This window comes from Falco punctatus (genome assembly GCF_963210335.1).
Source record: "Falco punctatus genome assembly, chromosome: 1".
Lineage (NCBI taxonomy): Eukaryota > Metazoa > Chordata > Aves > Falconiformes > Falconidae > Falco > Falco punctatus.
Genome location: NC_137580.1, coordinates 76,180,849 through 76,207,925, shown reverse-complemented (window position 1 = coordinate 76,207,925; position 27,077 = coordinate 76,180,849). Strand labels below are relative to the sequence as shown.

Here is a 27,077-nt window from a genome sequence, read left to right as displayed (position 1 = left end):
CGTTCCTTTATGAAAATACAGTGTTCGGGTGAGATGGTGATCCCTTCCTCAGCGGGGCTGGCAGCTCCTGCAGAGATTGTAGACAGGTGCATCAGGGATGAGTCAGAGCCAGCCTCCCTGGGCACACCGGGCACCTTGGCACAGGGCCTCCGGCCACAGGCGGAGGGGACAGCCCCTGTACCAGCTAGACTCCAGGCACCCCCAGGTCTTGTCCCTCTTCCCCAGCTTGCCTCAAGAGTGGGCACCATGCCAGCACTGGGCCTGGGGAGGGATCTGCATGGCGGGTGTGTGTGTGTGGGGGGTGCTGGGGGTGTCCTTGGGGCACCCCAGCATGGCAGTGGGGTCCCTACCAGGGCCTCCACCAGATGCTGCTCACCTCTTTCCCATCGTAAGCTTCATTCACAAAGGTATCACTCTTGGGGGGAAGCTCTTCCTCCTCATCCTCTTCCTCAGGGTCACTTTCGCGATGGTACAAGGTCAGCACCCGAGTGGAGGCAGTGCTTGAGGTCCTGGGGAGATAAAAAAAAAAGTACCTTGATGATGGCCTGGCCATCTTCTAGAGACGGGGCAGATCCCAAGTCCTGCCACAACCCCTGGTAACAGCCTGCTGGGGTGACTGGAAGTTTCCACATAGCCCAGGAGTGCCCCAGGACACCATGCTGTCCCTGGGCAGGGAGACCCTGTCCCTCTCCAGCCCCAGTTGTACCAGGCGCAGTCGAGCCCCAGAGCTCACCTCCTCCGCCTGTCCCGCCTCCGCATGTAGGCCAGGGCCCCCACAGCAGCAGCAGTGAGCAGCAGGAGCACAGCCACCCCCAGGGCGATAGGTCCTGCCACGGGCTGCACCTCTGCCTCCTCGCAGTAGTCGCCACGATAGCCCAGGGCACAGTGGCAGGTCACTCGCCCAGCCTCGATGGCGCAGTCCCCACGCAGGTTACACGTTTCGCTGCTGCACGGCATGGCCCCCAGCACCTCCTCAGTGCTGGGGGGTTCCAGGAAGGGCTTTCCATACTCCCATGGGCCAGAGGCGGTGGGCAGGCTGGGGGCGGGCTGCCGAGGCTTGGGTGCAGCTGTGGGTAAGGCTGGTTTTTGTTCTTCCACATGGGACATTCCTGATGGTGCCACCACGGGGACCTGTGTTCCCATCTCTGTGGAGGGACCTGGAGGGAGATCGGCAGAGACCCAGGTGAGACCCCCTTTCCCAAACTGGGAGACACTGGGCAGGGCCCCCCTGTGCCCAGCCAGGCCCCCCTGTGCACCCCGGCTGTGGGCAGGCACTCACAGTCAGCCTCATCAGAGCCATCAAGGCAGTCGGGGCGCCCATCGCAGACCTGCTCTCTAGAGATGCAGCCCTGGAGGTCAGGGCAGGCCTGGAGCGGGGCTCGGCAGGGCAGTGCCAGCGTGCACGCCACCCCACGCACCAGGTGGTAGCCGGGGGAGCAGCGGCACAGCCGCCCTGTGGGGTTGGGCAGGCACAGCTGGGCACAGCCCCCGTTGTTCTTTGCACAGCCGTTGGTGCCTGCCAAAACAGCACAGGTTAGCACGGTCGTTGCAGGGCATGGCTCAGCCCCCTAGATGCCCCGGGCTGGGGCAGCCCCAGACCCACCTTCCTGTGAGAACTGGCTGTAAATCCTCATGGCGACCAACTCCTGCTCCATGGGGAACCACCAGCTCTCAGCCCGCTCCAGCCGACTGTGCCAGATCTTGCTGGAACCTGGAGACACATGGGGTCAGCATTGCTGCACATCCCCCTACAAGGGCGCAGGGAGGGGCAGCCTGCACCCCACAGGGACTGGCAGAGACCCCTGTGTCCTGGTGCAGTAGGAGGAGCCGGACAAAGCACAGCAGATGGACTCGCCATTGTTTGAGGTCGTGCTCCAGAGCAGGAAGCCTTCTCCGATGGCAAAGAGCGAGAGGCCGTGCAGCCCTTCCCGCACCACACGATAGTGGGATCCATTCAGCTCAACGCTGCTGATGGTGCCTCTCTCTGCAGGGCACAGATGTGGGGACATCAGATGGGGGGGCCCAGAGGGCTCCAGGCTGCCCCTCAGGGCTGTGCCAGGCTGTGCCCTGCAGACCGAGTGCCTGCACCACTGCTGGCCCTAGCGATGCCCCGGCCCAGCCCACACTCACCACAGTCCGCCCAGTACAGCCGGGTGCCAACACCCCCGAAGGCAAGGCTAGTGGGAGCCCAGGCTTTCCTCCAGACGGCTCTGCGGTTGGTGCCGTCCATGGCTGCGCACTCCACCGCAGCGCCCGGCCTGCGGCTGCCAGCCGCCGTGACAAAGCACATGCTGGAGGCACGAGGGCTCAGCGCCAGCCAGGCGGCACCCTGCAGCCCCTTGCTGAGCAGTTCCAGGGCCCATCGTCCCCCGGGAGCTGCCACATGGATGCTGGGCGGCTGCCCCCCAATCCAGTACAGGTTCCCACTAAGCCAGTCCAGGGCCAGGGACGTAACGGTGCCTTCCACAGCCACCGCCACCTTCCAGGACAGCCGGCCCCAGTCCTTCAGGCGCAGCAATCCGATGGAGTCGCCCCCCACCTCTGCAAAGTACAGGCTTTTGTCTTTCACTGAGTAGTCGATGGCTGACAGGCGGCCCACCTTGGCCAAGGGCAGGGCCTGGTGTGGGGGAAGGCCTTGGGATCCAGCCGTCATGGGCAGGTCCTTCAGGTAGACCTGGAGGAAGGAGGCAGCACTAGGAGGGGGACCCCACTCTGACAGCAGGAGGACAGCAGCCCCCAGGGCCAGCTCCAGAGGACAGTACCTGTGTCACGGCTGCCGGTGACACCAGGAGGGCAAAGGCCGAATCATGGAGGGGCAGGCAGGTGGTCTCATTGGTGGCCAGTGTCAGCCCAGTGGGGCAGCGGCACTGCCCAGCACGCCCGGCGCTCAGCAGGCACAGGTGGGAGCAGCCACGTGCCGCACAGGGGTTGGGGACCATAGGGCGCAGGGCTGGGTGCATCACCTGCGGGAAGGGCAGCCTCAGCCTCACAGCCCCGTCAGCACCCAGCAGCGGGGCTGAGCACAACTGACACCGCGCTGTGCTCCCGAGGCCCAGGCACAGCCCAGCTGGGGCAGGACGGTGAGACAGAGATGCTCCAAGAGGACCAGAGACCCTTGACCACAGGTACCGCTGCCCAAGGGCCGTACAGAGGTCCCCAGTGCTCTGCACTCAGAGGACAGCAGGGTTGTGCAGGGTCTGAGCCCCAGCAGAGCTGGAGCAGCAGGGTGCAGGGATCCCCCCCGTAGGTACCTGGAGGCCATGGGGCTGCCCGTGTCGCTTGAGCAGCACGGTCCTGTTCTTGCCACTGGCCTTGTCCACGTGCTGCACAGACCATGCCTTCCTCTCCGACCAGTAGAGCTGTTCCTCGCACACCACCGCCGCAAAGGGGCTCCGGACCCAGCTCAGGTGCAGGACCTGGCAGAGAAGCCATGAGTGCCCAACCCCAGCCCCCGTCAGGGCCCCATGACCAGAGCCCCACCACACACCTTCACACTGGTGCCATCCAGGTGTGCAGAGCCGACACTACCCAGCTTCTCATCCAGCCAGAAGATCCTCCAGGTGGGAAGGTCGAGGGCCAGTGCTGTGGGCCAGCCCAGCCCCTGGGCCAGCAGCACGTGCCGCTGACTCCCATCCATACTGGCCTTCATCAGCCGCGGGTGGCTCCCCACCTCTGACCAGTACAGCAGCCTGGCGGGAAGAGAGGTGCTGGCCCCTGGACCTGCCACAGCACGATCCCAGTACCAGGGCAGCCCAGAGGAGCAGTGTGGAGTTCCCATCCCATCCGGGACACACTGAGAGCTCCCCAGGGCAGGACAGGTGCCTGGGCTCCTTCTTCCCCAGTTGCACAGCCCCCGACAGCACCCAGGTGAGGCCATCCCAACTCTTCCCCACCCCATCACCTGCCTCTGTGGAAGAAAATGGGGCAGGGATGGCAAGGAAGTCCCCAAGCCTTCCTGTCCCAGCCTTACCCTGCCAGAGGCTGAAGCACAAGGGAGTGGGGCTGGTCCAGATCTCCATCCATCACCACAGTGTACTCTGGTATCCCTCGCCAGGCAGCCCCCAGGTGAGTGGCCAGCACCTGCCCTGCTGCCCCATCTGTCCAGTACAGGTTTCTCCCAAGCCAGTCCACTGCTATACAGTCTGATCTCACACCTGCAATGCTCCCAAGAGTCAGCACCCATGGGTTACAGCTGCATGGCCTTCTGGCACAATGCTCCCAGCCCACGTCCCCTCCATCCCAGGAGCTCCAGCTTCCCCCAGCCCTGCTCCCACCAGCACCTCTCCATGGAAGGGGACACAGTCTGGCACCCCACTGCTGCCTGGAGATGGCACAGCCACGGAGATGCCGGCCCTGATAACCTCCCGCTGTCACAGCCCACCTTTCACTACTGTGCCTTTCTTGCCCAAGTCGAGGCCCTGCCAGCGGATGCTCTCTGTGGCCAGGTCCATCCAGAAGACTTTCCTCTCCACCAGGTCATAGTCGAGTGAGAAGACAACGCGATCCTTGTCAGTGGCCAGCAGAATCTCCCAGTGCCCACTCCGCAAGCCGTAGGAGAACAGCTCTGACTGCACAGCCACCAGCAACATGGGCTCTGGTCCTGGAGCAACACAAAGCCACCCGGACCCTGCTCAGCACTGGTGGCCCTGCAGCCCCAGCACATGCAGGCAGGGAACATGGCACTCGCAGGCGTCGGAGCCTGCTGGGACTTGGCCCTACTGCACAGCACGTTCCCCAGCACGTTCCCCAGCTAGTGCAGGTAGATTTGCTGACTGGCCACGGGCTGGCAAGCAGCAGCTCACAGCTGAGTGGGGCCTTGGGGGCCACGTAGCAGAGGGGACAGGGCCATCTGCAGGACTACAAGGCTTCCCATGGGGAGCATGCACAGGGGGACAGGTACCCACCGGCTCCTGGCGTACCCTAGAGCGCCAGGGACACTCGGCACTGCTGAAGCGCTGGGCTTAAGCGGGGCTTACCGGTGAGTTTGCAGACATGGCCATCGGGCTCCAGCAGGTAGCCAGGGAGACAGGCACAGCTGTAGGACCCCGGCGCATTGAGGCACGTTTGGCTGCAGGCTCCATCACCCCGCTCCACACACTCGTCTATGTCCACACAGGACAGACCGTCCTCGGCCAGGCGATAGCCTGGGTCACACCAACACCGCTGTGGGGAAAGGGACTGTCAGGGTACCCCCCTGGGGACACATGAGGCATCCTCCTGCAGCTGGACCAGGGCAGCATGACGGGGCAAGCCCCTGGCCCAGGGCTGCTGACACTCACAGGGCCCTGGGGCGAGGGGTAGCAGAGGTGCGCGCAGGACCGCTGGCAGGGCACAGAGCAGTTCCCCCCCTCATCTGAGCCATCCACGCAGTCCTGCCGTCTGTCGCACACCAGGGATGCATTCAGGCAGGCCCCCAGCCCACACGGGTACTCGTGGCTCTGGCAGGGAGCAGGCTGGCCTGCAGGGACATGCGGGGAAGGCTGCCCTGAGCCTTGTCCATCAGCTCCCTTTGCTCAGCTGGGGCAGAATCAGTGGCTCCCACAGGGTGCCTCAGAGCTCACTGCAGTCACGTCCAGAGCTGTGCCTGCAGTCTGGCTTCAGGCTATCCTAATCCCAAGGCCACCAGCCCTACGGGCATCACAGCTATCTAGGGCCTGGAGCCACCACAGATGCTGAGAAGAGGCCTTTCACCTCGGCACAGACACATACCCCCTCCCTCCATGCTGGGCACCCACCAGCCACCCCCGGGTGAGACACAGAGGGGATAAAAGCAGGGTCTTGCTCACAGCCAGCCTCGTCGCTGCCATCCGTGCAGTCACGTTCCCCATCACAGCGCCAGACATCAGGGATGCACCCACGGCCATGGGAGCATCCCCACTGCTGGTCCCCACACGGCTCTTCCTCCCAGGGACAGCCCTGCAAGAACAGAGGGTGAACAGGGCCACCAGCCCTCCTGGGAGCGAGCGGGGACATGCTGTGTCCCCACCACCCCACTCACCTGCTCATCTGTGCCGTCCCCGCAGTCAGCAGTACCGTCACAGCGCCAGGCCTCTGGCACACACTCCTTGCTGTGGGGACATGCCACCTCACCGGTGCGACAGAGCAGCGGCCGGGGCACGGTGCAGCCTTCCTCATCCGAGCCGTCCCGGCAGTCACGGTCTCCATCACAGCGCAGGGCCAGGGCCACGCACTGCCCACTCCGGCAGGAGAACTCAGCCGGGCCACACTCCTTCGGCACTGTGAGCAGGGACAGGGCTGAGCAGGGGCACCATCCCTGTCCCCGTCCCCATCCCACCAGCACAGACATGGCACTGAGCAGGGCACGGCTCCTCTGGCTGCTTGGCAGGTTGCCCCAGGCAGCGCCTGCTCCTGGACCCACGGGAAACCTGGTGCACCCGGCTGTGGGGGCAGACCACCCCCAGAAGCCCCCATCCCATCCAGCCCCAGACTCTCACCACAGCCCTGCTCATCGGTGTAGTCCAGGCAGTCGGCATGGCCATCGCACAGCCAGCTCTCGGGGATGCAGCGGGTGGCGGTGTCACAGCGCAGGACGCACTCCGGTGTGGGGCTCCAGCAGCCTGTCTCATCTGAGGCGTCAGGGCACTGTGGCGTCCCATCGCAGCGCTCCTTGGCCTCAATGCAGGTGGCTCCGCTGGCACAGTGGAAGGCTCCTGGGGAGACAAGGGGGCTGGCTAAGTCTGCAGCAGGCAGCCAGGGTGCCCCGACCCTCTGCTAGCCCCCCAGCAACCTAGACTGGCTCCACACTGCAGCGGCAGGGCTTGATCCCCCCCTAGTCAGTGCACCTCTGACAGCCTAGCTCCCGAGCAAGGTGACCGAGGCAGTCTCAGCTCAGCCACATCTAGGTCACCGCAAGCAGCAGGGCCAGCCCTGTCCCCTGCTGACAGGGCCTCCAGCCCAGTGCCAAGCTCAGAAGAAACCAGTATGCCACATCAGAAGCATGCCACATCACAAGCATCAGAGCCCAGGACACACTTAGACCTTCCCAGATCCCGATCCCACCAACCCCACCAGAAAGCAGCCATAAGCCCTGGCACAGGGCAACCCAGCTGTGCAGGGGACTGAAGAACAGCTCCTACCTGGGGTGTCACAGAGCTGAGCACACCTTTCCTCATCAGAACCATCTGCACAGTCCTTCTCCCCATCACACACATACTCTTGGGCCACACACTCGGTGCCATCATGGCAGGGCACGTGTGTGCGGGGACAGGACAGATGGAGAACTGGGGTCAGGGGGTGCGCAGAGCTGGACAGGAGGGGTGGGGTAGGTGGTACTACCCGTGCAGGACTGGTTGGGTACTGGGTGGTAGCAGCTGCTCTTGGGGCAGAGGTCTTGGCTGGCAAGGACCGAGTGGTGGCGGTGGTACTGGTGGTGGCTGGCCGCACAGTGGTGGTCTTGGTCGGTGTGGTCCGGGCAGTGGTTGGTGCAGGGGTGGTCTTGGTTGGTGTGGTCCGGGCAGTGGTTGGTGCAGGGGTGGTCTTGGTTGGTGTGGTCCGGGCAGTGGTTGGTGCAGGGGTGGTCTTGGTCGGTGTGGTCCGGGCAGTGGTTGGTGCAGGGGTGGTCTTGGTTGGTGTGGGCTGGCTGGCGGTTGTTGGTGTTGTGGTAGCCTTGCTGGTTGGTGGAGGAGTAGTGGTGAGCGCAGTGCTGGTCTTGCTTGGTGTAGGTCTCCTGGTGGAGGTTGCGGGCTGAGCAGCAGTGGTGCTTGTGGTTGTCTTTGTAGGGATGGTCACAGGTGGAGGGAGTGGCAGGGCAGACCCCTTGCTTGGTGGCACTGGCAGAGGCACAGGCATGGGAACATGAGCCTGGATTTGGGGCTGTGCCCTCCCCACAGCCTGGGCACCTCCAACAGCACCCGGCATGGCCACCAGCAGCCGGGCACCCAGCCCCAGCTCAGAGCAGTACAGCCACCCAGCCCCATCAGGTACACCACCAGCACCAGGCACAGCGCCAGGGCCACTCTTACCAGCCTGCAGCTCTGAGCCCACGAAAGCCACCACTCCCTGCACGCCTGCTGCCGGAACGGACAGCAAGAGGGCCAGCGTCCTCCGGTCCCACAGCAGCAGAGCTGTCCCGTTTGCCGACACCAGGTATGGCTCGAAGGCAGCCACGAGGCCGTGGGACCAGCTGGGTGCCAGGGTGACTGCTTGCCGCTTGGTCAGACTGAGCGCCCGCAGGCCTGTGGGGCAGAAGTATGGTAGGACCCTGGGGCCTGCAGGAACCCCTTGTGGCTCACCCCACGCCCCCAAAGCCCACAGCTATGGCAGGGACCTCATGGCTGAGGCCAGGGGCTTGGCCATGGGACAGAGGCCGTCCCACAAGCACCCCACTGCCCAGGCAGGGACCTGCTGCATGTAGGACATGGCTGTCACTCCTGCCTGTGGTGACTGCCTCCGCTCTCTGCTTTAGATACTGCCAGGGCTCACCCAGGGCTGAGCTCCAGAGCAGGGTGAAGGCTCTGCTATCCATGGCCGCAGGCAGGTCTCCAGGCCACGTTTCGTTCCAGACATCCCACGGAGCACCTCCGGACAGGCTCAGCTGCTGCAGGGGCTGCCCACGGGCTAGCCAGTACAGCGTGCCCCGCCGCCAGTCCAAGAAGAGGTGCTGGATGCTGCTGCGAGCACGGTGCAGGATGCGCGGGGACATGTCAGATGCCCGGATCACCCCGATGTCCCTCCGGTTACATGCAAGCCAGTACAGGTCCCCTGAGCGGATGTCCACACGGGCAGAGCAGACTGGGCAAGAGTAGGTGAGGGAGCAGTTACGGGGCTGTCCCATGACCCTTCTCCTCCACCTGGGTCCCCCCTGCCCCTGAAACATGCACAGCTGCCCAGTGCTTTGGCACGGCCTCAGTGTGGGCGCCATGGGACTGCTGTGCTCTGCACCCAGGAGACTCTCAGGTCTCAGGGAGTACCAGGAAGGGCAGCGTGCCCTCTGCCACTCCATAGGGTCTCACCTGGCAGCCTAGTCGCAATGGCCTCTCTCCTGCCAGGGTGCCCCACAACACGCAGCAGCGTCCCATAGTCATCTGTCCCGTAGAGCACTGACCTCTGCCAGTCCACATCTTGCAGGTGGAGTGGCTCCTTCCACTCCTGCACCCGTCTGCTGTGTGCTCCAGGGCCCACCTGCACCAGGAAGATGGCCTCCCCTGATGCATACACGATGGACAGCTCTGCAGGGTACAAGGGCAGTGTGTGAGCATGGCCCCAGGGGCAGTGGATGGGGTTGCCAGCATGAACAAAGAAACGTAACAGCACTGGTGTGTGCTGGGAACATCATCCCATCCCTCTGACTCCCACAGGGATGCATCCCACCCCAGACAGCCAAGCCCACCTTGCAGACACTGCTCACCTGTGCACTTCCCCGAGGGCAGGAGGAAGAGCCCCTCTGGACATGCACACTTGTAGCCCCGAGGGTGCACAGGGGACAGGAGGCAAAGGTGACTGCACAGGCCTGGAGCACACGCAGCAGTGTCCCCTGGGAGAAAGGGAACATTAGAAGCTCAGGCAGCCATGACTCCCCCTGCCCCCGCCCGCCCTCCCGATCCCCCAAAGCCACAGGCTGTCCTGGGGCTACATACAGGCCCCAGGCAGGGTAGTACTGTCACATCAGGTAGGAGGGCTGAGCTCTACCCAAAGCCATGGGACTCAGCAGCTTTCCTAGGGGTTCATATGTCCCCTCTGGCACAGCTCCTCGCCACAGAACCAGGAGAGCCATCGCGCAGGTCCTAGCGATCTCCAGGACCCAGCACAGCTTTCCCTAGCACCCAGCGAAGTGGCAGGGGTGCTGCCAGCCCTGCACTGGTGTGGACGCCCAGCAGGGTACTCACGGGGAGGCTGCTGCAGTGCGTGTAACACAGAAAAAGCTGAGACAGGGGCACGGAGCAACACTGCGTGCTCCTGTGGAGAGATCCAGGTGGATGACACCAGCTCTGTGCCATCGGTCCAGAAGAACCGGCTCTCGAACACAGCCAGGCTCAGCGGCTCCGTGTGGCTGCGCAGAACACCAGGAAAGGAGTGGCGCCCGCTGCCATCTATCCGCAGCGTCTCGATGGACTGGGGACAAGGCAAGGCACAGTGACCATGTGGCACCCCCACACCCAGGCCCTGTCCACAGCCACAGGGGCTCACAGAGGCTTCTTCCCCCCTCCCAGCCCAGGGACATGGGCCAGACCTGGGCATGGCTCCCTGCTTGCACCCATGCCTTGGCCATAGCCGCAGGGGAACAAGGACCACCCTCCCCACTCCCACCCCATCGCCTGCCAGCACCTGGGTGGTCAGAGCCCTGCTGCCCCACATTCCTACCTCCTTGTACTCGCTGATCCAGTACAGCCTGCCAGCCACATGGTCCAGGTTCAGCCCCACAGGCTCCTCCATGGACACCACTGTGAGCTCCCGCCGGTTTGACCCGTCCATGCCGGCTGCAGCAATGACTGTTTGGCCCCTCGGCCCGCGGTTGACCCAGTACAGTGACCTGGGGGCAGGCACTAAGCACCCACTTCATGGCATAACACCAGTGCTGCCACAGCCCCACAGCAGGCACAACACAGCACCGGCATCGCTCGCTGAGGAGTGCAGAGCCAACCCTAGCTTACTCGCTCCTCACCTTGCAGCTGGGTGCACTGTCAGCTGCTCTGGTGCCACATCCTTCCCCAGCACTGTCACATAGCCCCGACCATCGCCCAGTGCCGCACAGATGGCTGCAGGGTGGCTGCTGGCCCAGTACAGCTGCCCAGTGAACCAGTCCACAGAGATGCTGTTCACCTCCCCAGCATCTGCAGAGACAGAGCAGTTTAAGGCACACCGGTGCTGCTCTAGGCTGGGAGGCAAAACCCAGGCTGACTTTTCCTCTAGGGAAAAGGCAGGGCTGAGGTGGCAGACCAGCTCTCAGCACCCTCGCTCCTCCTCACCTGCATATAGGGGCTGTGTGCCCTTTCCCGGGTGGCGAGCACGGAGCTCGCCCTCCTCTGTCAGCCAGTAGTAGGTTTCTCGGAGCAGGTCGTACACCAGGGCACGGGGTTCGGTCTCGGTGGAGAGCAGGGGCCGGTAGGCTTGGGTCCGCACATCCAGAAGGGCTAGGTCCTGCCCCACAGCCACCAGGACCTGCGTCGCGTTGTCTGCCAGGGCAAGGGAGATGTCACCCGGTTAGCAGGGATGTGGTTAGCTGGGGACACTGCCCAGCCCCTCAGACAGCCGGGGCTCCCCAGCAAACCCTACCTGCCACTTCGCAGGTGGTGCCATGCCACAGGGTGTAGCCCTGGAGGCAGGCACAGCTGAAAGCGCCTGGGGTGTTGTGGCACAGCTGGCTGCAGGGGCTGTACTCCAGGGAGCACTCGTCCACATCTGTGGGGACAGGCACAGCCAAGAGCCTGCCGCGTGGCTGGCTAGCTACTCCCAGACAGCACTCATGCTGCTCCCCAGGGACCACGGGCAAAGTTCCCTAGATACCAGCACCTGGGCCCCAGCCCCGTAATGCACCAGCTGCCGCTGGGATGTCACCCAGACACAACCTTTGCGGGCCCAGGCATGACACATGGGTAGCAGCAGGGATGAGGCAGGTGTTCCTGCATAAGCACCGGCTCTGGCAGGACCCCACTCTCAGTGTGTGCCCAAAGCGTGTGCAGCCTGTCCCCTCCTTACCAGCACAGCTCTGCCCGTCCGCCTGCAGCTCCCAGCCAGCCCCGCAGGAACACTGCACTCCCCAGTGCGTGTCAGCACACGTCTCCATGCAGCCCCCATTGCGTACAAAGCAGCTCCGACCTGCAGGGACACAGCGGAGGGGTGACAAGACACAGGACAGTCCTGTGGCTGCCCCTGGCCCCAGCCACGTGGGCAGTGGCCAGCAGCTCCACGCAACTCACCACATGTGCTGGGCTCATCGGTGCCGTCCAGGCAGTCATCCTCATCATTGCACATCAAGGACTCCAGGATACACTTCCCCTCGTCACACCGCACCATGCCAGGTGGGCAGGGGGCTATGGCACACACAGCTCATGTCAGGAGGGCAGACCGATACCAGGTGGGCACAGGGGAAGCCATGGGTCCCAGACTTATGGGGAGGCCCCTCAAAGCACAAACAGGTTCCTGGGATGCTTGCCACCATCCCAAGGGGAGCTGAGGCCCAGGAAGGAAAAGTACCCCCTGCCTCACACACGGCCTAGGCAGGTCTTGCCCCACTGAAGAGCATCCAGCAGGCTTGCTTACCGCAGACGTCTTCATCCGATGAATCGCCACAGTCATCAACCCCGTTGCACTTCCACTCAGTCATGATGCACACCCTGTTCCTGCACTGCCACTGCCCAGGCAGACAGGGCTGCTGGGGACACCCCTCCTCATCCCAGCCATCCTCACAGTCCTGGTGCCGATCGCACAGCTCCCAGTGTGGGATGCAGTGGTGGGTGCCGGGACATTGCACCTTCTTTGCTCCGCACACTGAGGGAACACAGCAGCACTTGCACCGTGCCCTGTGCCTCCAGCCACCCACACTCGGCGTCCCCAGCAGAGGCTACATACCACAGTCCTGCTCATCAGAGCCATCCAGGCAGTCAGCCGCACCGTCGCAACGCCAGCTGCTAGAAACACACCGGCCGTCGTCACACTGCCAAACATGGGGGTCTCCACCACAGGCAACATCTGCAGGGACAGCACCCCATCACAGGGACCAGCACAATCACAGGGGTCCCCTTCATCCTGGCATGGGGCAGGTACCAGCAACTCCCAAGGGGCTCTGCCACGGGGCTGGCCCACAGCAGCCCCCAACAGGGCTTTCTGGCGTGGGATACAAGAGGCGTCCCCACGCCACAGACATCCCCCAGGAGCTCTGGGGCACACAGGTCCCTGCAAGGTGCCACACTGGAGCCACTGGCAGAGCCAGCAAGGAGTGAGGTGCCACTGGCCTGCCCCCCCCACCCCCAGGAGCACCAGGGTCCCTCAATGCCTGCATAGCGCAGCCCCCCGCAGCCCCCCCACGAGAGGGGAGGGGTGCCAGCTTCCCCCGCTCACCACACTGCTCATCTGTCCCGTCAGGACACTGCCGCTCGCCGTCGCAGAGCCAGGGAACGGGGATGCAGCGGTCACCGCAGGTGGCCTGGCGTGAGGCTGAGCACGTTGGGCCGGCGGGCGCTGCGGGAGGGAGCCGGGGCCGCCGTCAGCCCGGGCGGCCGCACCGAGACCCGCTGCGATACCCCCCCCCCCATAAGCTCCCTGCGCGGGGGTCCCGGCACAGCCCCGCGGACGGGGGTCTGATCCCAGCCAGGGGCACCCCAGGACCCCCTGCGGGGCTGCGGGAAGAACTGCAGCCTCTCGCTTTCCCCCAGGGATGGCAGGGACCCCCCAAGCCCCCTAAACAGCGGGACGGGGCTCCTCGGGGCGCAAGGAACCCCCAAGCTCTCAGGGCGGGCAGGATGCCACAGGGGGCAGGGACCCCCCAGCAGCCCATCGCGGGGGGCTGCGAGCATCCCTGAGGCGGCGGGAGCCCACCGCAGCCCCTCGGGATGGGACTGAGTCCGATGCCCCCCCTCCCTCCCGGTCCCTGCTCACGGGCGCGGCGGGTCCCGGCGCCGGCGGCGATCCCGGCCAGCAGCAGCGGCGGCGGCGGCGGCAGGAGGATGCTGAGGAGCGCGAGCAGCAGGCGGAGCGGCGGCGGGGGGCGGCCCATGGCGGCGGCGGAGGGGCGGCTCCGGGGGCCCGGCCGGCGGAGGGGAGCGCGCTGCCGCCGCCGCCGCCTTTATGCCTGGTCGCGGGCAGCCATTGGGCACCGCGGGCACCGCCCGCCGCCGGCGGAGACCCCGGCCCGCCCCGCCGCCGCGGGGGCTGCGCCGGGCTGCCCGGGGGGGAGCTCCAGGCGGGGGCCGGGGGCCGGCGGCCGCGGGCGGGGCAGGTGCGGCCCCTGGCCGGGCACGCTCGGGGCCCCGCCGCCCCCCAAGAGCCGGGGAGGGGGCGCGGAGGGTCCCCGGCCCCCCGCGGGCTGCCCCGTCCCGCCCCGTCGGGCCGCTTTATCGGGCGGGGGTGTTGTGGGAGCCCGGCCGTGTGAACCGGGCCCGCCGCACCTGCTCGGCCGTGGGAAGGCGGCGGCAGCCTTGAACGCGGGGACAGCTCCCGAAAACACGGCCCCGGGGCTGCGCCCGGCCGCCCGCCGCCGGCCCTCGACCTTGAGGGCTGCGAGGAAGCCGCTGGAGCACAACAAGAACAGAAGCAGCGGCTGAGGGAGGAAAACAGCCCAGCAAGGGGATAAGGCAGCTGCCGCCTCCTGGGAAAGGAGCCCTCTCCCACCGGCCACCTCCCAAGGCGAGGAGATGGCCCCGGGGGCTGGCAGGTCCCCTCGCTCCGCACCGGGGGGGAAGCTGCCCCTCCGCGGCGCCTGGCTGGCCGCCTGGCTGCACATGGTGGCATGAGTCTGTCCGCCCCCCAGAGCCGTCCGTGCCTCAAGCACCCCCAGCACCCGCGGGTGCTGTGCACTCGCCCTCTCCAGCCTGCCCACGCCAGCTCCCTGCGTGCCAGCTGAACCCGGGCAGCTACCGCCGCGGGTATGCGCCTGCTGGCACCGCTGCCTGCCTAGGAGGTGTTCAGGCACATGCAAGGGGCACTTGCTCAGGAATGGAACACTCCGGGATGACCTCCGCCACGCTGTGCAGGAGGCCACGTACCAGCCACGGGGCCGGCACAGGAAGGGCCCCGGCACAGCCAAGTCAGTTGGGAGCTCAGGGCAGAGGCACAGTCTGGCAGAGGGAAAGACCAGGGTGTTGCACAGCTCTGGGTCAGGTGGCCCCGAGCACTGGCACAAGGGAGATGTCCCAGGCCCATGACAGCCAGAGAGACCATTTGTCCCAGGCTGCGGGTGCCCTGTGAGCACTAGGTGCCCCCCTGCACTGACAGCATCGAAGCACAGCCCTCATATACGCCCCTACCAGTGCTGCAGCCCAGGGGGCAGATTCACCCAGCTGTCCTGTGTGGCAGCATCCCAGCAGCCCTGGGCAACTGGTTTCCCTGGGCGCTCCCCAGGGAACACAAGCGTGCAGGTCCCAGGGATGATGATGCACAGGCAGTGCCCCAGCACTGAGCCGATACCACCGCGAGAGCCAACCCAGGGAAGGGGATAAAGAGACTCCCCCCAAGTGCAACACTTCTGTGATGGGAAAGAGGAGGAGAGTACTTTGGGCAGGACACAGCAGGGACCCTTCTGCCTCCCTGGAGCGCCCAGCATGTATAGTCCTTTTCCTGCTTTCTATACCCTTTCCTCACATTGGGAAGGGGTCATGACAGCCTGCCCAGGTGGATGTGCAAACCCCTAAATAGTTCCCTGGGCTGGGGACTGCAACGTGCACCACTGAGAGACTAGCAGGCTTTCCTTGCCCACATGTGCTTGTGTTCAGTTGAATTCCAGCATAGCCTTTGCCTTCCCCTGATACCAGGCTCCCCCATAGTGTCACCACACCACCTAAGCAGTAACTCCTCAAAGCAGCTGGCTGGGAAAGCCAGGTGACAGCGGAGAGACTGTGGGAAAGGGTCCAGGAGTTAGTGGGTGCAGTAGAAATCCCTGGTGCATCTGAGCATTAGCTTGGGGAAGCTGGGGCAGCAGCGATGGAGAGGACACTCTGTGGCCAGCCTCTTAAATTGCAGGAGGTTTTTTTGAAAGCATGATTTAAGTCAAAGTATTTGAAATAGAAGTGTATATATATATATATATAAGAACATACAGGTATATGTATACACAGACAGTGGCCCACTGTACACGATTACATTCATATGCACATACAGTGGTTTTCGCTCTTTGAGGTACAGAGGCTTTTTGCCCCAACTTCTGGAGAGATTTGTTGGATATTCTCAGGTTTTTCCTTTACAATTCCATCAGTTGGGAAGTCTCCTCACTGACATCTGGGTTCTCCCTTCTTTGTCTCTAAAAGCCAAGGGGGGCTTGAAGACAGCAGAATGCTCCCACCAAAGTGATGAGGAGGGGAAAAAAAAATTATCTGTGCTCACTTGAGCAGCAGCATGCAAAATGCTATACAGAAGTCCAGCAATATGACCCAGTAAGTGCAAAATAACATTTTCACCTTTAAGTATTCCTAGTACAGCAAACATTTCTTTTTCGAATATTCAAAGGCAGTTTCACATTGAGTAGTGTGATCTATTTTATATTGTTCACAAAGTTACATGTATCCTTTCTCTATGACTGATCAGATTCTCTTCTCATTATTGGTGTAAGAAGTTTTAAACTATTCCCATTCCGTTCCAGTAACTTTTAAGCACTCTCTTCCTAAAGATAGGGGATATCATACTTGTAAAAAAAAAAAAAAAAACTAAGTGGGACACTCTGCCTCACATCAGTTATTAAGCTACAGCAACCTTGTTCCCATAAAGAAAGAACAGTTCTACTTGATTCTGTGATTTGTGTCTGTGCTCAGAATTAAATTGCCTGCAATCTGTTGTCTAAAACTTATCTCAGCAGAAAAACTGGATTTCATGAAACACTCATTTTTTCCTAGGAAAACATCTTATTCAATGCTTAAGTTACTAAAAATAAATTTTCAGAGCATTCCAAGGTATTTTAATAAAGGTATTTTTCATTTCAGTTTCAAAAACTGAAGCTTTCTCCAGATAACAAAAATCCCTTTTCAATCCTGAACAAACCGGCTTTGTGCCCAAGAACTACAACTCCTGCTTTAGGGTCTGGCTCACCGCAGCCCAAAGCATCAGCCACACTGACCACAAAGTCCCAGTGAGACTTGCAGAGTGGTGCCCCAGTGCTGGAAGACTCCCTGACGTACCAAGTAATCCCAGTAACTCTGGCCTGTGACAGCCTTGCAAAGTGGGTGGCAGATGCTCTGCCAGAGGGATGGGAAGTGAGTGGAGACTTCATCCTTCATTTGACATTTTTTGATCTTGCTTTCTTGGCAGCATTGTCTTTCTGTTCCTTAAACATCCCTCGAACCTATACCCTCGTGGCCAGCACACATGCCCTGCACCAGCCCCAAAGCCAGCAGCAGCAGCTGCCTTGGTGGGTATTTTAATGAGCAGTGAAGTGGTGGTACCACAAACGGTACCTCCAGCTTCCAAGAGCCTCAGCACAAGCAGGAGGACCACCAGCGCTGAGACCTGTGGGCAAATGCTTCCACCTTCCCAAAGGCCAAGCAGCTCTGGAAAAATAAATTTACAAACCTAAGGCACCGCCGAGGAGAACTAGGAAACAGTAGCACCTGCTGTAATGCAGCCTGTCAAGAAACTTAAGTCAGCATCCTTTATCATAGTACTTTTCCATTAATTAAAAGGGTTAATTTTGAAAGGAATGATATTCACGCCATCTGCAGACTGATTTTATGAATGCACTAAGGGAACAATTTCTTGCTCTCAGTAGTAACAACAAGAGTTATACCGCTCTCATCACCCTGGAAGGTGTTAGAAACTTGATGCATTTGCCCTCACGCCATTTGTTTCAGAACGGAGCAGGAGAGGACGATCTTTTCAAGCAGCAAGTGAATTATCAGGATCAGGAAAATAAGCCAGTTTTGACTTCTTTCACTGGTTCTGGAAAATAAACCCAGAAGGTACGGGTCAGTGCCCAAAAGGGTCTAAAAAGTTTGGTTATTAAAAAAAACCAAAACACAAAAAAACAAACAAAACACACTGTAGGCATGGTTGCATCTCCCTCACATCCTTGCCATTCTGCTCTTTCCCAGCCCGGTGAGAGCTGGGGAAGATGGAGAGGGAAATCAGGACCCCCGCTTACAGATGCCACAGCCCCCGCAGCGTGTCCCGTCAGAGCGTCACCCCCGGGACCCGCCGGTGCTGCCTGTCCCCGCCGCCACTGGGGAGCAGCAGAAGGCTGCAGGAGGGCCCTGCCTCCTCCTCTTGCTCTTCCCAGGCTCTGCCAGTTATCCGTGAGACCTGGGGAGAACGGAGAAGGAGCTCGGGACCTCCGCTCGCAGATGCCACAGCCCCCGCCCAGCCTCGCAGCATCCCCGTCGTGCATCCCGCATCCCTGGCTGGGGAGCTGGGACAAGGTGACCCAGTCTGCTAGGAGGCCGTGGGTGATGGGGGCTGGGAAGGGGGAGGGGGGTGTCTCCTAGCCATGGTAGCTCTGACCTGGCTCTGATCCTTCCACCTTGTGAGCTAGAAGCAAAATCACTGTCAGTCCACACCAAGAGGCCAGAGGCATCTCCCCAGGGTCACAGGCGTGAGGTCTCTCTGGGGGGTAGCTGTGCTAGTAGGACATTAGGGCCTCCCACCTGGTGAAACACCCATTTGTGTGTGCATATATACATACACATATATATGCATCTGTCCACATAGATTCATATGCCTCTATATGGCTGTTGAAGGATTGTTTCGAATCCTTTGATACCCTGCTCCACTGAGCTGCCCCCTGCCAGGCAGGTCCACGAGGTCAGTTTAATCCTGGACACGATATTTAAAGGAGCAAAGTGCTTCTGTCCCCCCTTGCTGCAGGTTATGGCCAAGAGCCTGGGAAGGTGGGCAGCACACCCACGAGCAGCTGAGCGTCCCTTGCGTGGATGAGTGGGATTCCCTGCAAGGATTAAGCAATGCCATGGCTGGATAAGTGGCAGTGTTCACTGCCGCTTATGACTGTGGGCTGAATTTGTCATTATGGATGTCTTGTCAGCTCTCATGAGCAGCAGCTGACCCTTCATTGTCTCCTCTGGCCTCACGTCTATGCCCCACCATGCTTTCTGGCACAGCACTGCCACTTTTCACAGCAGTCACATTGTCACACACACTTCTTGCTCACCCCTCCAGCCAGTCCTGCTTTCAATCAAGCTGCCACCTCACCCCGACATGTTCCAACCCTTCACGGCCATGACCTAGCAGGTCTAATCAGGACCAGGAAACTTGGAGGCTACTTGCCCCAGAATAGCCACACCTTGCTCTTCCCCAAACAGAAGTAAAGCTCTTTGCAAAAAACAGTGCCAGAGGTCTTCCTTTCTATTCTGTTCTCTCCTTAATAGCTCCAAGTTCCTCCTTGCCCATACCCCATCTCTGGTTCTGCACTCAACGCACAAAGTGAATACCCCTGCCAAAGACACACTCTCATTGTGTCCTTTGGCTGAGCTCATTAACTAACAGTAAAAACCCAAACAACGAGAAAGGGTCCTTGTCTTCCAGAAGCAGCAAACCCAGCATTGCAGATACCCATTAGCATGATATCACTGGTTTTAGCCACTTAATAAAGCATACCAAGTAAAATAACTGTCTTTATCAGCTCTTCTCTAGATTCTCAAGAAAAGATCTGATTCATCATTACTTGGAAAACTGGAAAAAGTAAAGCCTGGCTTTAACACGCCCCTAGAACGGTTCCTTCCCACCTAGCTTTGACTCAATTTCTTTTTTTAGAAGGGAATTTGGCTTTCTGATTTCCAATAGTCTGCAAATTTTTCCTCCTTCTCTGTATGCCAAAGGCTACTAGGTACTTGGCTACTGCCGCTAGCTGCAGCCTGAGCAGGGACCAGCTCATACACATCATGGCTTCTCGTCCAGCCTGCCTATGCATGTTCCCTCCATGAACATCACGGTGCATGTTGTGATCTGGGTACGCTCCATCCTCACTGCCAGAAGCACGGTTAGTGCCCCGGACCAGGACGTCGTTGCCCTGGAGTCACTGATGCCTGCTCTCAGTGTTTGCTGTAGAACTTCACCTACTTTGGTCCAGACCTGGGGCAGCAGTGCAGCCCACCACCACGTGAAGCACACTGTGAAGGCACTTACGCAGGGAGCAACAGCAAACCTCATCCTCTGCCAGCACTTCCAGGGCCACTTCTTTAATGACTCCAAGCAGTACTGAGAGCTGCAGGAAGACAAAGGAGGCTATAAAACAGCCCAGCCTGCCCTCCTCTCAGGCTATCACAACAGATCTTACTTGCCAGTGAGCAATAAAGCATTATAACCCTGGGACAGCCTGTGCTTCACATATCACCTCCCTTTCTTGTTCCCCAAGGAGCTTTGAAGATTAAGGGGGAAAAAAAGCCACAAAGAAAAAGAAATGATGCTTAAGGAGAGAGCTAGGAAAATATGCAGTTCTCCCCAAAACCTCACCCAGGTTCCAGTGATCAACATTTCTTGAGCCAGACAAGGTGTCTCCATCTAATAGCCCTTGATGGCTTTTTCTTCAAGGTATCCCTTTTTGAACTCCTGCAAACCCCAATATCCCACAACAGGGACTTCCTCCTCTCAGCCCTGCACTGTGGGAAGAAACCAGCTGAGCTTGCTCCCTTGTACAGAACACCCAAGAGCTTCACCTGGTGAAAGACAGTTCCTCCTTCCCTGCTCACAGCTGCGCCTCATCCATCCTCTCAAGGCTGAATAACCCTACCCCGTTCCTGGTGTAGAAACTATCCCAGGCCTTTACAAATCCTTGGTGCTCTCCTCCGGCACTGGGGAGATCATAGCGGTGCAGAGCATCTGATATGTGGGCACACTGTGGTACGCTGCTGCAAGTGGCGTTTCCATTTTGCTCCTTTCCTAGCCATTCCTAAAGTCTCCCTCAGATGTGGTAGGGGTTAATCCATCCCTTAGCATCTGGAGAGCCGCAACTAGCAGCCAGGTGCCAGCAAAACAGGTTATCCCCACTGCTGGCATACCTGCACATCTTCCTGTTCTGTGCTCTGCTGGGACAAGGTGTGGCCAACCTCACTTCAGCCAGAAAGGGAGCTTCTCACCTTGCACCTTCAGCTTGGGTTTGAGCACAAACCCAGTGCAAATCCCAGGTGTAGCATTTCATTTACAGGAGTACTCCTTCCATCTCTACCTCTACCACTGGCAGTGAGTTGCCATGTATTTCCAGGCTAATCCTTGTCCTGCAAAAGCTCTTCAGAGTCATCCAAGAGCATGTTGTGTTGGACAACTGAGTTACCTCAACCTGGCTCACACAGAGAGAGGTGAAAAGACCTGGTTAGTGCTGACCATGAAAACACTCCCATTGCCTTGCAGGGTGCTGCTTTTCAGCATCAGCACTTACACCTACTGGAGCAGATGGCATGGTGCACTTCAGGGGAGAGAATGGCAAGTGCTGGAGACCCCAACTACTTTAAAATAGATGCATTTGTGGTTTTCTTCATTACAGCCCATTCATGTCTTCCTTCTTGATTGGTAGTGCTGGAAATAATATTAGCTGCATGGGAAATGTGCCTGGCTGTCTGCTTCCCATACCCCAAGGGTGTAGAAGACACCTTTCGGTGTGGGGTCACAGGAATGGCATGCTAACATCAGGCTGTCTGCAGATCGCCTTGAGGATGGATATTAGCCGAGGAGACCCAACAGCTGGGGTCGTACTGGCTGGACTTGGTACAATCTGGTCACTTCCCAAGCACATGTTTTGTTTGGGAACTGTTGTCACCTTTCCCTCTCCTGCCAGGTCTCCAGACCACAGGATTAAGAGATGAAAAGTAGGATGGGGTCAGACCCTTGCTGTCTGGCATCACCATGCAGCCCTGCTGCCAAAGTCAATCACCAGCAGCTATTCCTCTTGCCTAGCAGATATCAGGAAGGTGAGTGGTTGGAGCAAGAAGGGCATCAGCCCAGGCAACTACAGCTGTTTGCTATTGTATGGCCTACATTTTGCGATGGGCTTGGTATATGCTGTATTTAGCCTTTCCTGTTCAGTGTCCGTTTGCCTCTAGTCTGCAGCAAGCAAAGAAATCCCGATGCTCAAGCAAAGGGGAGGAGCACTCCAGGGAGATTTGATGGGAGCAGGAAATGTAGGCAGGGTTGGTTTTCCTCCCTGAAATAATACTGCCTAAATCCTACTGATTGCAAAAGTCTCATGCAGGATGACTATTTTGGCTTCATTTCATGACTCACGGCAGCTTTGCTCTCTGCCAGATCAAACTGCACCACACACTGCTTTACGCTGCCTGAGCTTTTAGCCCCATGCAAAATGCTGCTGTTGCTGTAGTGCTCAAAAGCAAGCAGCTGGGGAGCTGGGGCTGTGTCCAGAGCATCTTGCTTAATCCCACAAATACCAGTCCCCACAAAAATAGAAACAATTGCCTTCTCACAGAACAGCTTGCTGTATCAAGTTTCTAGCGCTCACAGCAACCAAGATAAATTAGTATTACCTTTGTGGCTGGTAGATTAAATGGTTTCTTTCCTGTAATGTTAAATAAATGAGAGATTTTTTGTGTGTTCTGTGGAGTCAGGGGGGGTGGAGTATCTCCTTACCTTCATGACATGTTGTGCCCACTTAATTTTTTGCATCGATGACATGGAAAGTGTGCTTGAAGCCAAAATTGGAGCGTGTTTGCCATACATAGCAAGTGTGTTGGCAGAGAGAGTCTGGTTCAGTTAACCAAGCAGCCCACGTTATTTAAAACAATCCTAAACCTCCAGCAGGCCCTGCAGTTAGCACATCATCTCCAGAGCTCAGCATCTGGGACAACGCTACCATGGCAAACCCACTGGGATGAGACTGGGAAAGAAGCAGAGGAGCCCTGTAGCCACGGCTCTGACATTGCTTCAATTTTCATATAAGAAGTATTCAAATGGGCTGCCAAGACTGCTTTGGAGGCTAGTCTCCCATCTCAGGGCAGGGTTTTCATTTCCAAGATGCAGTCTCTCTTTCATTTTACTGCCAGAATTTTAATCAAATTCGAATGAATAAATGCACAAGATTTGCCTACGCGCTCGCTACTACTAACTTCATCGTCTCAGGTGGCTGCTGGTAAGGTGCCCCACCAGCTCTCCCTGGAAAACCTGAGGGAAGATTTTTAAATCTCCTGTAATTTGGCCTGTCTGTTCAAGCTGGATGCCCAGAAGGTACTGAGGCCCTGATTTTTAAGGTGTGCAAGGCTTTTCTTAGAGACTGGCAGTCTCCCAGGAGGTGCCCAAATGCACAGGGAAGTGCTGACATCCACCCTCCAGAGCACAGCCGCCTCTTGGGAAGCGGGCATTTTCCCTTCAGATCAATGCTGAGCATTTTGGCCCTTGGAGGGACTGTGCCACTAATTCACAGGACATAAAGTGCCGCACTAATTTTCTTCTTTTAGGGTAGCACCTTCTTTCATTCCTCCAGCTCACTCTGGTTTAATCCCATTTCCTACGAGCAGAGTTGTTTGGTACTGGCCATTCAGTCTCTGGGTCCCTTTCTTAAACCTTAGAAACCTACAGGTCAAGAGCAAGCCATAGGCCAACATTAGACCCAAACATAAAGGTCTCAAATACGTCCCTGTTCCAGGAAAATCCAGCCTGGTAGAGGCAGGAGACCTCCTGGCAGAACCTCCCTTCGTCCCTGCAGTACCATTAGCCAGAGACACAGAGCAACAAGGCAATGTGGGCTGCTGGCTCTGCTCTCCATGAGACCACTTGCTTTTCTCCTGCCCTGAGCACCCTAGGGATATCTCTTGCCAGTGCCAAGGAAGAGCTTTGCATGGAACAGTAGGCTTGTGACCTTCAGCACACCTCTTTCCTGCAGTGCATGGATGCTGCCGATCCCTGTGGAAAGCCCTGGGGCTGGCTGTAGCAGCGTGTCTACTGCAAACTAGAGCTCTGGGCAGCCACCGGTTGCAGCATCTAGCACAAATACATGACCGGCTATTTTTTTTCTGGGAAATAAAGATGTGTGAGCCTTGGAACCATGACTATTGGGCTCTTGCTTCCTAGGAATGGAGCTGTGCTGATCCAGCCAAACATGTTCCCTGTGGCCTTGTGGCTTTTGGGGAAGTACCAAGAGGGAGATGACATTGACATGAGCAGACAGTGCTGAGTGGGCTGGGAGGGAGATGGGGAGGGTGCTTGGGAATGCTGCCATGCAGGAGATGCTGGGTGTGATTGGTATTGCATCCCACAGGGCTGGGGGGAGACGATGTCTTGAGAAGACTGTGTGGTGTGGAGATACCAGGGTAAAGACAGGGCAGCCCAGAATCCTCAGCATGTGTGAGCCATCCACATATCTAACGTATGCCAGGATGCAGATTGCCTTATGCATGAAGAAAACAGACATATTTAACCTAGCATCCACCATCACAACCCCCATCTCCAATTAAGGCTGTCCCAGACCCTCTGGGGAGATGATAAAGGCTATAGCAGATGAAAGGTAGCTAGGCCAAGCTCAAGGGCTGTGAAACCTCCTCCCCCTGTAGCTGCACATGCATAGAACCTGCCATGCTGTTTGGGTTTTCAGAGATAACCCTGGGGTTACACACTCAGGAGCACAGTCTGTCTGAGCCTGCCAGCACCTCCCAGCCTCAGTGAGAGCCCTAAGCCCGGGCAGCCTCCAGGGCAGAGCACAGCACAGCACGAGGACCAGAGGGCATGGTAAATAACCGCAGCTTATTTAAACAGCCCCAGCCTGGCAGCAAAAGGTAAAACAGCAGGAGTGAGACTCTGGCAGCTTTTGGCCTTGCAGGACTACCACGAAACCAGCTGCCAGATGTTTCCTCAAGTGCCCTGACTACCGCCAGAGGAAGGGGCAAAAAATGCACAGTCTCAGCGCAGACACCGGGATTTAGCCCCTCTTGGGGATGGCTGGTGTTACATAGTCGCGGCTGAGCCATGCCAGCCTGGCAGGGCACAAGCACTCTGTCCCAAGGGTACCTGAGAAGTGATCAAGCACCTGCCAAGGTCTGGCCATGTCCCAGCAGGATGCCGGGGGAAGGCTTCTTCAGAGAGGGGAGTCTGACTCCCCTAGCCACCTGGGAAGGGACACAGGAACCTGGTGGCTCCTCTTTCCAGCTGCAGATCAAGGTCTGGCAGAGGGCCGTGTTGACTTTGTGCTCCAGGGCTGCACAGGCACGTGTACAGAGCTCATCACCCTGTGCAGCAGCCTTTCTCAGAATAAACCCGGGACTTCAGCCCTGAAGCTGGCAGCACTCACAGCACGCCACCTCCACTGGCAGCCAGCGCAGACCCCACAGCTCCCCGTGCAATGGGGGCAGGGGATGCTCCAAGCCAGGCAGGGAAAGTGCCCACCGGGTCCTGTAATATGTGCCACTCACCACAGGGAAGCTTCAAGATCCTTCCTCAGATCCCCTTCCACAGGCTCCCCTGTTTCAACAGCGCAGTCCTGACATTGAGCAAAGCAGAGGGACTGTTCTATCAGCTCAGCACTGGGCAGAGTTAAGGTGGTTTAGTCTGAAATTCCTTGATGCTCCATTTCTGGCTGTTGGAGCCTACTGCCTGGCCACGCTCAGTTTCCTGCACTTCTGTGGAGACAGCAAAGCTTTCTGCTGCTGTGTTCAGCCCTTGTTTCACTTTGCTTTTGAACGCCGCTACAGGGGAGAGAGAGAGAGGGAGAGAGAATAGAAACATAGCAGGCCAGGAGCAGAAAAGAGGAGGAGATGAGACAACCATCTGCAGCTGGTTTCCCAATAATTGCGTGAGGTCGGGGAGAGGCCTGCTGCCAGAGAATTTTCAGAGTGTTTACATTGCATCTCCAACTGGATATGAAACAGGCATTTTAACTCCATGGATGCTTTGCCAGCCTTTCCACCACTTCTGCAGGGCTGGGACTCCCCTGTTCCTCTTGCATTTACAAAAAGGGAAATAAGGGTTTCTGCTGCCGTCCTCCGGGCCTGCCTAGAGGGGAAGTCTGGGTTAGACGAAACTCAGCGCCGACAGGGACCCCGAGGAAAGGGCTGCACACAGGCACTTGCTTAAGACACAGCTGCCTGTGCCTGAGGTGGATCTGCAGCCACCTCCCAAGGGAGTCCAGACAGCCAGGGAAAGGGAAACCACACAGTCCCCGAGGGATGACAGGGAGGCCACAGTGCTGCTTGCTGGAGGCACCTTCTGGAAGGCGTTTGCTTACCATGTTTGTTTGAAGCCTGGAGTTAAGATTGAACTAATAAGACATTAGCCCTCTGCAGCCCAAAGAGCACCTGCCACCAGCACAGGGGACTTTGCAACGATATCCACAGAGCACACATCTTTGTTGGCTACGACTGCTCAATGTGAGCACCTGCTCGCTTTTCCATCCAAACTGAGTCCAGGCTGAGACTAAAAGGCATTAACAACGGAAAAAAACCCCGGAAAGAACCTGAAAATCCTTTTTCACAAGATGAAAGGGAGAGTAACATTAGAACATGGTTTACTTACATGTTAAAAAATATTCGCCAGTAGTCACATGGCCACACAGTAGCTGGCTGCCACTTTGTTTGGCACTGGGCTATCTAGCATGTTCCTGCCGGACGCCAGCCCATGCCTTTCTCTTGCAGTCTCTAGCTCACCACAGAAAGGAGGATGCTTTACCTCATGCTGGGGCCCACAGATCAAGATATCTCAGGTGACCCAGTAAAAGAGCTCAGGAAAGCTCAGGGGCTTCTTTTGGATGATCATCGGTCACTGTTGGACCTGAAACTGGGTCACAACCTCTGGTAAAAGCAAGAGCAAACTCATCTGGCATAGGAAAGGCAAACCACGAGGGAGCCTCCAGTTGTTGCTCCAGTTTTTGGAGCTGAAACCTGACTTTGGTCTGCCCCTGAATTTACACCTTGCTCTGACGCCAATGTCTGCACCGGCTTTGGGTCAGATGCTTCAGCCCAGACTCCATTGTCTGTGGACAGGACGATGATAAACACCACCACAGAGCCCTGTGAGACACGGAAGCTTATGAAAACCATCTTTTCCCCTCTCCCTGTGATGCTCCCAGGCCAGCTCAGTAGCAACCCATGGTGAGAATGTTGTAGCTGGCTGTGCCTCCGAAACCTCCACCAGGGAAGCAAAGGCTGAGGCTGGGGAAATTGGAAGGGCAGCAGAAAGAGCTGTGCCCCATCATGGAGCCTGGGACATCCTGGAAGAAGCCAAGGGAGGGCTGTGCAGCTTCTGGGGTCCTACCTTGATTGCCAAGCTTGGTGACCTCTTGGGTGACATTCTGACAGCGACGCTTTTGCATTTGAATCACGGGGTACATGCCACGCAACGAAAAGGGCTGCCTGGCACTCTAGGAAGCAATGAGGAACACAGCCAGCAAGCAGCTGGACTGACCAAGCAGTCTGGCATGTGTGGCTCGGCAGGCAGGGCCACCCCTCGTCACCCAGAGGTTCCACGACAGGCCAGCTCGAGCTCTGGGGACTGCCTGGGAGAAAGACCTCTCTCCTCCTGCAGCTCTGTGTAGGGCA

The 27,077-nt window shown here is 58.7% G+C and overlaps 1 protein-coding gene across 1 annotated transcript; it reads right to left on the bottom strand.

Annotated features, from left to right (window-relative positions):
• On the bottom strand, positions 1-26,869 carry LOC308067387 (uncharacterized protein; the record flags this gene model as incomplete). The annotated part of the gene is made up of 31 exons (XM_080396167.1): positions 1-67; positions 377-509; positions 734-1,157; positions 1,280-1,516; positions 1,604-1,711; positions 1,856-1,984; positions 2,131-2,674; positions 2,763-2,963; positions 3,252-3,416; positions 3,488-3,689; positions 3,971-4,154; positions 4,382-4,600; positions 4,977-5,163; positions 5,280-5,458; positions 5,787-5,916; positions 5,999-6,237; positions 6,456-6,671; positions 7,098-8,195; positions 8,443-8,751; positions 8,973-9,188; positions 9,368-9,493; positions 9,846-10,489; positions 10,622-10,790; positions 10,926-11,132; positions 11,233-11,358; positions 11,656-11,775; positions 11,877-11,990; positions 12,220-12,447; positions 12,529-12,648; positions 13,018-13,137; positions 26,794-26,869. 31 exons carry the CDS (start codon positions 26,867-26,869, stop codon positions 8-10), a joined length of 7,230 nt encoding a protein of 2,409 aa, XP_080252293.1. The 3' UTR covers positions 1-7.
• Between the last annotated feature and the right edge of the window lie 208 nt (positions 26,870-27,077).